Source organism: Tamandua tetradactyla, chromosome 11 (genome assembly GCF_023851605.1).
Source record: "Tamandua tetradactyla isolate mTamTet1 chromosome 11, mTamTet1.pri, whole genome shotgun sequence".
NCBI lineage: Eukaryota > Metazoa > Chordata > Mammalia > Pilosa > Myrmecophagidae > Tamandua > Tamandua tetradactyla.
Window position 1 is genome coordinate 796,525 of NC_135337.1, and position 13,973 is coordinate 810,497.

Consider the following 13,973-nt stretch of genomic DNA (forward strand, 5'->3'; position numbering starts at 1 on the left):
TAAGTTACCCCACCTGGAATGGGTGAAGACACAAATCCATGGGAACAATAAAAAATTTCCCACCCAGCAATACTGAATGATGATTAAAGAACTTGGCTTTTCTAGGGTAACAACAGATTCAAACTGGCACAGTGTATCTTCTCCAAGAAAAGGGAGTGGGGGAGTAACTCAAGTGGTGACCCTGCTTCAGAGAATTCAACCCCCAGAATTCAGATTCTGGGAATTGGAAATGGCTTGAGCTTGCCTTCCACCTCAGCCTCTGTCTCAACCATGCCCCTAGCAGGCTGAGAATTAAAAGCTCCACACCACTTTACACTAGTGGGGAGCTGTGGGCTGATAAATGCCACCTGCTGGGCAGGTTAGGCAAAACACAGAGTCTATGAATTTTCTAATTCATAGGAAAGCCAGACAACCTTCTGGGTCTTATCCTTAGGGAAACTTGATACTGAGTACACCCTCCTCCTGAGACGTGGGCCTGCCTTGTCTGGGAAGATCCGATTGGGGTTGATAATATCTACGGAGACACTCCTCAAAGAAAAAGGTTCCATATAGGCAGGGAGAAAAAAATAACAGGAGCTGAAAAATTCTGATCAGTTAAACAGAAGCTATGCTAGAGGTTTAGCATAAGTCAAACTGAATGCCAAAGAACAGAGCTACCAACAAGAAAACCCTAGGCAAAAGAGTGAAAACGACTTCAATAAACCAATCAGGGAAATCAGATGCCTAGCCACCAGCAAAAAATTACAAGCCATACTAAGAAAAACAAAGATATGGTCCAATCAAAGGAACAAACTAACACTTTAAACAAGATACAGGAGTTTAAACAATTAACTTACTTAAAGATATTCAAACAAGCATGCTAAAGCAATTCAAAAATCAAATGAAAGAGTTGAAGAAACATATGATAAAAGAGATGAAGGATATAAAGAAGACACTGGGCGACCATGAAGAAGTCAAAAGCTTGAAAAAACAAATGGCAGAACTTATGGGAATGAAAAGCATAACAGAAGAGATTGAAAACACAATGAAGAGTTGCAACAGCAGATGTGAAGAGGTAAAAGAAGGAATTAGTGAACTAGAGGACAAGACATCTGAAATTCTACACACAGTGATAGGGAAAAGAATGGAAAAATATAAGCAGGGTCTCAGGGAATTGGATGACAACATAAAGCACACAAATATACATATTATAAGGGTCCTAGAAGGAGAAGAGAAGGGAAGAGGGGCAGGGGAATTATGGACGAAATAACCACTGAAAATTTCCAATCTCTTATGAAAGACATTAAATAACAGATCCAAGAAGTACAACATACCCCAACAAAATAGATCCAAATAGACTTACTCCAAGAACACTTACTAATCAGATTGTCAAATGTCAAAGACAGAATTCCAAAAGCAACAAGAGGAAAGCTATCTATCACATACAAGGGATGCTCGATAAGACAATATGCAGATTTATCAGCAGAAACCATGGGAGGCAAGAAGAGAGTGGTATGATATATTTTCAATACTGAAAGAGAAAAACTGCCAACTAAGAATTCAATATCCAGCAAAACCATCCTTTAAAAATGAGGGAGAATTTAAAATATTTTCAGACAAACACACTGAATTTGTGAACAAGAGACATGCACTACAAGAAATACTAAAGGAAGCACTATAGGCAGCTAAGAAAAGACAGGAGAGAGAGGTCTGGAGAAGAGTGTAGAAATGAAGTCTATCAGTAATGGCAAAAAGAGAAAAAAATAAGATAACATCTCAGAATAAACTCCAAGACAGAAAGATGCCCATTTTAAAATGCTGTTACATACAGAATACTGACTGAAACAGTGAGATTCTATATTACAAGAATATCTGGAACACTCACAAATTGAACATAGAGGAAGCCAGAATAAAATCCCAGAAAATTTCAAAGAATCTGTATCATATGATCAGATTAGAAACAAAAATAAAACATAATCAATACTCTGTGGCCTCCCTCTCTGCAGGTGAAACCATTGCCCTCCCCCCTACGTGGGACATGACATCCAGGGGTGAAAGTCTCCCTGGCGGCATGGAAGATGACTCCAAGGGAAAGCCTGGCCCTGGCACCGTGGGATCAGTAATGCTGTGCTGACAAAAAGAAGTGTAATAAAGAAGGTATCAGTGTCTGAGAGAGTTCAAGTAGAGTCGAGAGGCTACTCTAGAGGTCACTCTTACATAAGCTTCAGTTAGGCATTGCTACCTATCACAACTTACCAAACACCAACCAAAACCATTCCAGGCAATCCTAGGAACATCTAAGGCAATATATAAGCTTCTACAAAGGTTCCATGAACTAGGGTAACTTTCCAGAAACCTACCACCTCCAGATGGGTCCCTGGACCAGATAAGTCTTGAAATGCAGAGGGACCAGCCTTTCCAGAACATCGACTAGTTCCATCCCCCATCCCGTATTACTGACAGTCATTCCAACATGAAAAAGTTAGAATAGGCATAGCCCAAATAGCACTGAAGTGTGGGAGAAACTTCAAAGGTGATGGTTGAGTTATACAGAGAAAGTCAGGTTTCACAAATGAGTATGAGTGCTGAATCATTATGCTGATATTTCTTTTAGCCTCCAGTACCTTAGAGCAGCTAGAAATAAAAACCTAAAAGTGTGAAATTGTAACCCATATGGAACCCTGAAATCTGTTCTGCAACTAATTGTTGCAAGGTACTTTGAAATTTATCGCTTTTATGTGTATATGTTTTACATGTATAAAGAGAAGGAGGAGTATAACTGAGAAGAAATGATTTTAAAAATGAGCATGACTGCTGAATAATTATATTGACATTTCTGTTGGTCTCCAGTGTCTTGGAACAACAACAAGAAAAAACGAAAATTCATGGAACTATAGCCTATATCAAACTTTAAAATCTGTTCCGTAACTACTTGTTAACATGTACTTGGAAATTTATTGCTTTTAAATATATATACTTCACACTAAAAAATGTTAAAAATGTAATCAATACTTACATAAATGAATATTTTAAAATACTTGTACATAGGTCAGGTCAGTTGTTAATGCAAATGTAAATTTGAATATATTTAGAGCTGCACAAAAAGTCTTTTCAGATAGTACTACTGTTTTACAAATACTAATTATTCAAAGTTACTGGAAAGCAGCCTATGTTTTAACTAGAGAAACTCTAGCTAAATTTTTATATTTCAGCAGAAAGACTGAATCAATAATTTAAGCATCTTACTCAAGGAAGTTGGAAAAGAACCATAGAGAAAATCCAAAGAACTGGGAGGAAGGAAATAATCAAGCAGAAATTAATGAAACACTTGTAGGAAGAAAAAAAAAAATAGAGATAATTAACCCAACTAAAACATGGTTCTTTGAGAAGCTTTTAACTTTTTTAAAAAAAACTTCTGCAAGATTCAACAAGAAAATTGTACAGAAGGCACAAATAACAAGTACTAGGAAATAAAGATAGGATTTAACAGCAGACACAGTAGACTCCAAATAATAATAACATACTGCTTTAGTTTACTTGGTGCTCAAGTAATAACATGAAATGGGTCTAGTTAAACAATGGGAACTTAATGGCTCCTGATTTTGAGGCCAAGAAAATGTCCAAATCCAGGCATCGCCGAGGTGGTGCTTTCTCCCTGAAGACTGTGGCATTCTGGAGCTGACTGCTGGTAATCCTTGGTCCTTGGTTTGTCACATGGCAAGGTATGGAAGGGTTTCCTCTACTCTTCTTTTCTGGGTTCCGTTGGCCTTTGGTTCCTTGTTTCCATGGCTTTCTCTCCATGTGTCTGAATTTCATTCTAAAAGGATTCTAGTAACAGGACTAAGACTCATCCCGTTTGAGGTGGGCCAGACCGTCACTGAAGTCACCTCATCAAAAGGCATTACAATGGGTTCTCACCCATGGGAATGGACCGAGTTTAAGAACATGTTGTTATGGAATACATATGGCTCCAAAGCACCAAAAATACTATAAACACACACACACACACACACACACACCAGGCCTAGAGGCTTGAAGAGCTAATTTCTACTGCACTTTAAAAGAGCAGAGTCCGTATCATAACTTTCTAGAAAATTAACAATAAATAAAATGTTCCTCCAGCTTATGAACCTAATATAACCCTGACTGTATTATCCCCCAAGGACAATACAAATAAGGAAAAGTACAGCCTAACTCACCTCGTATAGATGTAAAAATCCTAACTTGAGTACTACCAAATTGAAACTAACAATGAAAAATTTTAGTATAGCTTATTACCAAGAATTTTTTCCCCAGGAAAGAAAGGATGGATTATACTAGAATTCAATTGATGTATGTCACCGCATTAAAGAGAGAAATCATACAATCATTTGTATAGATCCAACCAAGCGTTTGGTAAAATCAAATTTTTCATGCTAAAAATTCTGAGCAAATTAAGAATAGAGAGGAATTACCACAATCCACAGCAAACATCATACTTCATAATGAAACTACATATTTGTTTCCTTTAAAGTCCGGAATAAGACAGATATCTGCTCTCATATATTTTATTCAACAAGGTCTGTAAGTCCTAGCTGTAATTCTGGAAAAATAGAATTGGAAAGAAAACAACACAACAGTCAGTTTTTATAGACTACCTGACTACATACATAGAACATCCAAGAGAAAATATATACTATTAGAACTCATTGTCATTAAAAATTGCAACATAACTTTAAAAAAAATGTAAATAGTAAACTGCTAGTAATTACTTGGATCCAATCGAATGGTGAAGGAAATTAGCTGCTTTTGGCTATGGGGTACAGGATTCCATCTACTTATATCAGGTAAGAAAACCAGGTTGTTGAGGATCATGAGCCTTCAGTCCTATGTTGATCTCATAGAGAATACTGGACAGAAAGAAAATGTTCAGCAATTCCATCTGGGGCTCAGGAAGAGTCATTCCGGAAGCATGCATCCCTCATTCCTTGTCCCAGTCTCAAACAACTGACTGCTGGTAAAAATAGCAGCAACCAGAATTAACCAACCTTGGACTCTTGTGTCTCTCGCCATGGCAAATCTCAGGCTCACAGCAGAGTGATGGTTATAAAAGTATTGTCTCTCAGTTCTAAAATCCTACTTTCTGTCCGCTCTAGGAAAATGGATACTTTTGCTTTGTTGGCTGGCAAGAGAGGAAGTTTTGTCAGTAGAAGGTGCTGTGGAGATATTTCAGGAATAAGATTTCCCTCCTGGCTCCAGTGACTCCCTGGGTAAGTTTTCCGCAGGCAGCTTCTCCAGCAATCAGTTTCTGCAGGGTACAGTGGCTAGGGCCACCCGGCATGGAGCAGCAATTCCCGCAGCATATGAGTGGTTTTATACCAGAGTGCCCTGGTGAGACAACATCCTGTGAGCATTCCCCTCGAGGTTGGACTTCTGGCAAGTTCCAATGGTGTTGCAGCGCCATGACTTCTCTGCCATTCAAAAAGCCATCGCTGTGCCCTCTAACAACATTTGTATCTCAGTTTTGGGAGGGGGAAAGCTCTTTCTTGGATAATATTTCACTTCTAGAAGCAGTGCCTATATTATAACACATACTATAACATACACCAATGTTACATTATATCATCATTATATGCCATACTATATATCTACTATTCCATTGTACTTTAGAATTTTCTTTGCAATTTGCCAGCCAATCTCATTACTCCAGTCCCCTGTTGAAGTTCTTTATACTATATATTAAATTGTCCCTGATACTTAACAAAGTAACTTTTGTAGATAAATATTATTCTGTGTTAAGCTTAGTTTCATCCTAATATCAAAGTCAGAAACATTTTTAATAATGTACAATTTTGTTTTATTAATTGTTTTGCAAAATGGACATAATAAATCATGATGGCCATCTAACAACTTGAAGCTATTCTCTTTTGTTAACTTTTAGGAGAACAAAAGCAGAAAAGGGAGAAATATATTGATGATCTGTTTTTTACAATTTAAGTAAAAAATATTGGGCATATTTAATCTACTAGCACTATCCCCTCATCAATATTTTTTACTCCAAGTTAATCTGTCACCCTACAGGTTAATGATTCCAGAGAAGATTTAATTATTTTATCTAGGTAAATAGACAGAAATTTTTATATTAAACTTTTTATTTCATTGTGAAATATAAGCTATAAAGAAATAAACATGAAACTTTTACAAATAGTTTAACAGTGTGGCTAGCAAACATCTTTATACCAGTCCCCTAGTGGTCAAAAAATATATCACTAACACCCCAAAATGCCAGAAGAGACAACAATCCTCTGTCCCACCATCCCTGCCCTTCACTCTAGAAGTAACAACTCTCCTGAAATTTTTGGTAATCATTTCCTTGATGTATTTTACCAACTATGCATATATCCCTAAATATATAGTTCAAATTTGCCTGATTTTGAAAAATATATTCATTTGTATTTTGTTTTTCCATGATTGCAATGTTTATCCACATTGTTGCATGTAACTATGATTCAATAACTTCATTGCTATAGTCGCCTGCTAATGGAAATTTTGATTCCCCCAGTTTGGAGATTGTTGCTTTGCATTCCAGTGCACATATTACATATTTCTGTAGGGAATTCACCTAGGAGTGTGATTGCTTGGTCATAGAATCTGTACATTTTCAACTGTATGAGATAATGCTTGTTTTTGTTTCCTGGCTGCTAAAACAAATACAGCAGATTGGCTTAAACAACAGGAATTTACTGGTTCACACTTTTGAGGCTAGGAGAAATCGCAAATCAAGGACTCATCAAGGCGATGCTTTCTCCGCAAAGATTCTGGCATTCTGGGGACTCTGGCTTTTCTGTCACAGGGCAATGCACGTGGTGGTGTCTTCTCCTTTCCCTTCAGGGTTCCACTGACTTAAAGCTTCTTGCTCTTTCCCTGAAATTTTCTCTTTGGTGTAGAATTTCCTTTGCTTATAGGGACTTCAGTTGTGTTCGGCTAGGCTCACCTTCCTTCAGTTTGGGCACACCTTAACTAATCGCATCTCCTAAGGTCCTATTTATGAATAGGTTCACAACCACAGGACCAGGGTTGCGACCTGAACATGCCTTTTCTCAGAAACATAATTCAATCCCCACAATGCTAAACAATTGTTTTTCAAAAGTTCTAAGATTTGCATCACTGCCAGAAATATATGAGAGTTCCTATTGTTCTGAACCATCAACAAAACGTCTTATTATCAACCTTTTGAATTATTGCCAACTTAATGGGGGTGTGTAAGATCGAATAGAAAATGTAGTTTGCAGTACTCTATGCAGTCACATGGCTGAGAACCTTTCCATCTTGTAATGGCCATCTGAATTTCCTCTTTGTTATGTGCCTATAAGAATCTTTTGCTTATGTTTCTATTAGATTATGTCTCTTTCTCATTGATTTGTCAGAATCATTTATAGTGTTCCTTCCTCAGTTATAGGATTATTCAATAAATCTTGATCCAATAATAAAACAGAAATCATACCTCAAATAAGAACTAGAATTGTATTCCATAAAAAGAAAATGAGATGCATTAAAAGAAAATTTTAGAAGAATATATGAGGTGGGCATTTTTACAACTATGGGATAAGGTAAGCTGGTACAATGACAAGAGGCTCAGAAGCCAGAACAACTGAAAGCATTCTGTATGGTGAAAGACACCATAAAATTTAAATGACAAACAACAGATTAGAAGAACTGATTTGTAATATATAAACAACTCTAATAAAAGTAGGAGTAATCAATAGGAGTAGGGCAAGCCAGGTAATAGAAGAATGGACAAAGGCTAAGAACAGGAAAATAAAAAGTTAACAAAATAGATTCATAATAAGCATATTAAAATATGTTCGACCTCACTATTATCTGAGAGTGCAAATTAAAATAAATAGCTACCATTTTTCCTAACATGAGCTGCACATTATACACTCTAGGAAAGGTTATGGGAACGTGGGTCTTCTATACCTGAGTTGCGTAAAAGGGCAGCTACTAACCACATGTGGCTATTTAAAATTCAATGAACTAATTCAATTAGCTAAAATTAAAAACTCAGTCTCTCAATCACACTAGTCACATTTCAAGTATTCCAGGGCTACAGTGCTACACTAATACATCACCTTCGCAAAAAGTCCGCTTGGACAGTGCTGCCCTATGGATAGATTGTAAATTGATACCCGATTTGGCAGTATCAATCAATACGAGAATTCACTTTATTTTTTATCTAAAAATTTCCATCTTAGGTATCTATCATGAAGAAATATTTTCATGGGGCAAAAAAAAGTATATGTGTGTGCATTTATATATAAATGTATACATATACATCATTGTAAAGGATATATATTTGTATGTATATTTATTTCCAGTATATTGAAAAACAAGCAACACAAATGTAAAAATATTAAACATCACAACTAAAATCATCCCTGCATAAGGAAAATGGTTAAAAAATAATTACTTGTATCCTATACAATACTATTAAACATCCAATAAAGGCATTGTTATAAATCCATACAAAAGGTTCAAGACAACTATCTACAAAATATTTAGTGAAGTAAGCATCAAAATAATATGAGGAGTAAATAGCTACATTTAACTGTAAAATAATTACTGTATGTTTAAAGACAAATCAAAGGATGAAGAAAGAATCCATCAAACAGACCTCTCTGGGAGAGGGGAATTGTATTGGTGAAGTATTCAGGGTTGGAAAATAAGGGAGCGTTTCACTCACTATCTGTATCATTCAGGGTAAATTGCACTTTTTATAATATACATGCTTAATTTTTGAAATAAAAAGAAATGATGTCAAAACAGGCACTTCTGTTTTAACAAGCAGATGCTACGGAGGTTAGCACCCAGATTATACTTCAGCAATAGGAATAGAACTGGTGTCTTTTCTCAAGAAATTCTCCAACAGCTGAAAGGAAAATGGTAAAGAGAGGAAAATGATGATAAAATGTAACATCTGGGAAAGAGAATCCAACTGACCTGCTTCCTTTTAGGCTGCTCGGTACTGCTTGCAAAAATCAACAGATGGTGATTTTTACAGACAGTTAAACTGTTACTTCTGGTTTCCAACATGAACGAGAAACTCGGCACGCTTTGAGAACCTTCTTTTTTCCTCATTGGCTCCCTCCCGAGTTCTCTTCTTCAGCCCCTTTCACCACCATGACCCCCTCGCTCTCAGCAGCTGACTTCACAGAGAAACTCCTTCAGACAGGACTCCTTGCGCACTCCTCACGACCCTCAGAGCTCCTCTGGCTCCCGACCATCTCATCTCTCCCGGCCCATCACTTTGATGCCTCTGGGGGGCTCTCGCTGCACCAATAACGTGTCTTCTCCTGGATGCTGAATGCTTCACACACTACTTTCCCATGGGTTCCCCCATCACCCATTCCCCTTCCCACATGGCGCCCTCCAGCTGCTACCTCTCTCGTCTCCTCTTCCCACCCAATGTCTTGAAGATGTGATCTTGACTTGTAACTCCCCTTTCTTCTGATTTACATCATGACCTCCCAGCATCTGGCTTCCCTCAGAAACAGTTCAGGGAACTCATTCGCCGCAAAGTTACTCTGACCTCGTTTTTGCTAAATGCAGGGTTTCTTGAACTCTGCTCAGCATTTCTCCTTGTCCAACATCTCCTAGGACACGCAGCTGCGACCGCCTATCGTGCTGCTTTCCCTGCGACGTGGGTGACTGCTGCTTCTCAGGTCTTGCAAGCTGCTTTTCTTCCGGCTGACCTGAAGCCCTGGGAGTATGCCTTAGGGTTCTGGCCTTGTCTCTTTCTCTGGTCATTCTGCACAGTTCCCCAGGGTATTATCCTCAGCCTTCCTGGCTTCAGCCCGCATCCATACACTGATGGGGGGGTCCAGTTCTGGCCCACGTGTCGTACCCCAGATGTGTCCGTTCATCTGACTGCAGTTTAGAAATCCCTTCTCCAGTGCTCGGCTGGCACTTCTACATCTGCATTCCCCAAGTGCAGCTTCTCAGATGTCTTCCCCTTCACTACACCTCCTTGTTCTCCTGTTCTCCTTAGCTGAGCAACTAGAACCATGCACACACAGTTACCTAAGCCAGAAGATTGAACGAAAATTTTAATTCTTGTCTCTTTCCTAATGGGGCGTCCATTCAATCACGAAGCCTCGCAGAGTCTCGCCCTCCCACTCTCTGCCCCTTAAGCTGTGCGCTTCTGTCCTTCCCCATCAACCAGAGCTGACTGATGAGGAGTTCAGGCTGTAGGGTGGAAGTCCCTAAGCGTGTGCAGCGATTCTGTCCTCTAACCACACGATCTAGCCGAGGCTCAGTTTGAGTGTGCGCAAGTGTAAAATACGGGTATAGAACTACTACCTACAAATGAGAGCTTTTGTGAAACTGTAATGGACGGACGCAGACAGCAGTGAGAGTGGTGCCTGGCACGGAGCAGGCCGTCTGTACACATTTCCCGGCCACAGGCCAACGGGAATGTCCTGACGACCAAGCTGACAACGCTCCTCTGGCCTCAGAGTCCCTCCAAGGCACCTCCGGGCCCTGGGATCCGGCCTCTAGGCGGACAGGCAAGCCCTGCGGGGTGAGGGGTCGCTCACCTTTCCTGTCTCGTCCCTCACCCTCCACCCCAAGCACCAGCCACAGCCACCGCCTCCCTCCGAGAGCTGGAGGCGCTGCGCTTTTCAGGGTCCTCTTCTCTCCCCAGATTCTCCTCCGCTGCCCCAAACCCTCGGGCCGGCCCGCAGCACCCAAGGATCAGGCCACGCGAAGGGCCACCGTGGCGGAAGGCGCCGGGCAGCACCCTCCCGCCTGGGCGCCGGCCGGGCTGCGGGGACCCCACGGCCAGCACAGCCTCTGGGGCCACGGGCGCTGCGGGCCGCGGGTCTCCACGGGCCGGGGGCGCGTCCTCGGGCTGCTCCGCGTCGGCCGCCCTCGCCTCCTTCCCGGGCGAGACGCTGCAGAAGGGGCGGCCGGGCGGCGGGCGCCGCGGCCCAGGGGCTGTCCAGACGCGGAGCGCCCAGAGCCTCGCGAGGGTCCGGGCCCCGGGAGACGGCCCCGAGGGGCGGACCGAGCAGCCGCCCCCGCTGCTCCTCCGTCTCCGCCTCGGAGGCCGCCTCTGCCTCCGCCCAGCGCACGCCGGGGGCCCCCCCCTTCCTCTCCCGCTTTCTCCCACGCGCGCCCAACCGCCCGGGCCCGACGGCGCCGGAGGCGTTGGGCGGGGCGCGCGGCGCTGAGCCGGGCAGCGGGACGGAGCCCCGGGCCGCCGGTGCCCCCAGGCCCTGCCCGGGAGCGGAGCACGCTGCGCTCGGGCGCCCCTAGCGGCGGCCCCCGGAAGTGCGAGCCGCGGAGGCCGGGCCGGCGGGGCCTGCGGCCGGCTCAGAGCCGCGCCATGGGGCCGGAGGGGACCCGCCTGCCCCGCGGCCGCGCGCTGCCCGTGCTGGTCCTCACGCTGCTCCTGGCGGCCGCTCCTGGCCAGGGGCTGGACTTCCACCCGGAGTGGGGCTTTGACTCCTACGAAATCACCGTCCCCAGGAAGCTGAGCTCCCGGGCAGGGGAGCAGGGGCCGGCCGGGCGCGTGTCCTACCTCCTGCCGTTAAAGGACGAGAAGCACGTGGTCCGCCTGTGGCCCAAGAGGTTTCTGCTGCCCCGGCACCTGCAGGTGTTCTCCTTCTCAGAGCATGATGAGCTCCTGGAGGATCACCCTTACTTGCCCATGGACTGCAACTTTGGGGGCTCCGTGGAGGGGTCTGAGGAGTCTGAAGCTACCTTGAGTACCTGCACGGGCGGTCTCCGAGGCATATTGAAAATTGATACCAAACTTTACCAAATCGAGCCCCTGAAGGCCTCTTCCAGTTTTGAACATGTGGTTTACCTCCTGAAGAAGGAAGAGTTTATCAGTCACACCTGTGACATACTCGATGACGTGGTAGAAATACCGATGGGCCAGCAGGACAACATGGCCAGGCTCCGGGAATTTTATGACTCCTATAAGCATCCGAAGTACATGGAGTTAGGCATGATCTTCGATCATGATAGGTATGTGTTCGTGAACTCCAATCTAACCCAAGTCATAAGTGACGCCATCATTTTAACTGCAATCATGGACACCTACTTTCAGGAACTCAGTTTGAGAATCCATCTAAAAGCTCTTGAAGTATGGACAAATGGAGACCTTATAAATGTTAACAAGCCTAACTTAACTGAAGTCCTCGGCTTGTTTGTAATATACAGAAGAGATGTCCTGAATGCTCGGTTAGAAACAGATTGGATGCATTTATATGTTAAGAGGTATTACCGCGATGCTCTGGGATGGTCCTTTGGATTTATGTGCACGAAACTGTATGGGGCATCAGCGAGTGTTTTTCCAAATCTAAATATCCTTGCGCCTGGCACCTGGACTACTCATGAGCTGGGGCATGCTTTGGGAATGCAGCACGATGAAAAAGACTGTCTGTGTAAGGGCGTGAATACTTGCCTCATGGGATTTGGACGTTCCGGGTGGAGTAATTGTAGTTTTATCGCTTATTTTAAGCAGGTGACTTTAGGAGCAGCTTGTTTAAATAATATCCCGGGAATCGGTTATGTGATCCAGAGATGCGGAAACCAAATTGTGGAAGATAATGAAGAATGTGACTGTGGTTCGGTAGTGGACTGTGAGATGGACAGGTGCTGCCAGCCAGACTGTAAGCTCAAACCTGGTGCCAACTGTAGCGTTGGTCTTTGCTGCCACGAATGTCTGTTTCGTCCATCTGGGTACGTGTGTCGTGAGGAGGAAAACGAATGCGACCTCGCAGAGTACTGCAATGGAGCCTCCGGTCTTTGCCCAAACGACACTTACAAGCAGAATGGAACTCCTTGCAAGTATGAAGCCGTTTGTTTCAGTAAGAGGTGCCAATCCCGGTTTATGCAGTGTCAAAGCATTTTTGGACCCGATGCCCAGGAGGCCCCTAGTCAGTGCTACACTGCGGTGAATTTACTGGGTGATCAGTTTGGGAACTGTGATATTTTGGGAAGTCGGACCTATAGAAAGTGTGGCAAGGATAATGCAGTGTGTGGCAGGCTACAGTGTATCAATGTCAAAACCGTCCCTGATATGCCAGAGCATACTTCCATAATTAGCACTCATCTGTGGGAGGAGAATCTCATGTGCTGGGGCATAGGCTACCACTCAGCCATGGTGCCCTTGGGGATTCCTGACATGGGTGCAGTCGGGGATGGCACCTCCTGTGGTCCGAACCTGGTCTGTTTCAACAGAACTTGTGCCGATGTCTCCGTCCTGAACTATGACTGTTTGCCCGAGAAGTGCAACCGCCGAGGCGTTTGCAACAATAGAAAAAACTGCCATTGCATGTATGGCTGGGCACCCCCTTTCTGTGAGGACGATGGGTATGGAGGAAGCATTGACAGTGGGCCCCCAGGACCGCTAAAAGTGGAGATGCCCTCGTCATTTCAGGTCGTGTCCGTCATGTTACTGCGCCTCATTTTCTTGCTCATCTCAGCGATTGTCGTGTTTTACAAGCCGGTGATTGGGAAATATTTTAGATCCACACCGGAAGAAATCCCCCCAAGTGGCACTGGGGACCAGCCACCCAAGGCAAAGGCAGCCAAGTCACTAAAAAAGTAACCAGGCAGCCCACCGCCCCTCAATAGTCCTGGCGCATTTGTTGAAGAAACTTATCGCCTATGCAAACAGCTATTTGTTCTTCTCAATTCTTTTTTATTTAGTTTTCCTTCAAGTTTTTACTCTTGCCAATAAATGCTATTCTTGTTTTTGAAGCGTATTGGTGCCTTTTATTTCCTAAGTAGTCACTTGAGTCCTTAGGTTGTGATTTAAGTTCTGGGTATCCTGGAAATAACCCCAGTTCTAGTTTGCTAGCTGCCAGAATGCAACACACCAGGAACAGATTGGCTTTTAATAAAAGGGGATTTATTTTGTCAGTTCTTCAGAGGAAAGGCAGCTAACTTTCAACTGAGGTTCTTTCTTACATGGGAAGGCACAGGGTGGTCTCTGCTGGTCT

The 13,973-nt window shown here is 43.2% G+C and overlaps 1 protein-coding gene across 1 annotated transcript; it reads left to right on the top strand.

Annotated features, from left to right (window-relative positions):
• Positions 1–5,297: 5,297 nt before the first annotated feature.
• On the top strand, positions 5,298–13,727 carry ADAM30 (ADAM metallopeptidase domain 30). The gene is made up of 3 exons (XM_077122216.1): positions 5,298–5,349; positions 10,422–10,537; positions 10,661–13,727. Exons 1-3 carry the CDS (start codon positions 5,298–5,300, stop codon positions 13,577–13,579), a joined length of 3,087 nt encoding a protein of 1,028 aa, XP_076978331.1. The 3' UTR covers positions 13,580–13,727.
• Positions 13,728–13,973: the final 246 nt, after the last annotated feature.

Excerpts from the sequence above, each read along its gene's own strand:
- ADAM30 (XM_077122216.1), top strand. The coding sequence starts at position 5,298 with ATGGAGCAGCAATTCCCGCAGCATATGAGTGGTTTTATACCAGAGTGC. Across the intron at positions 5,350-10,421 it reads TTTTATACCAGAGTGCCCTG|GCCAACGGGAATGTCCTGAC; the intron begins GTGAGACAACAT and ends TCCCGGCCACAG. Across the intron at positions 10,538-10,660 it reads GGACAGGCAAGCCCTGCGGG|ATTCTCCTCCGCTGCCCCAA; the intron begins GTGAGGGGTCGC and ends TTCTCTCCCCAG.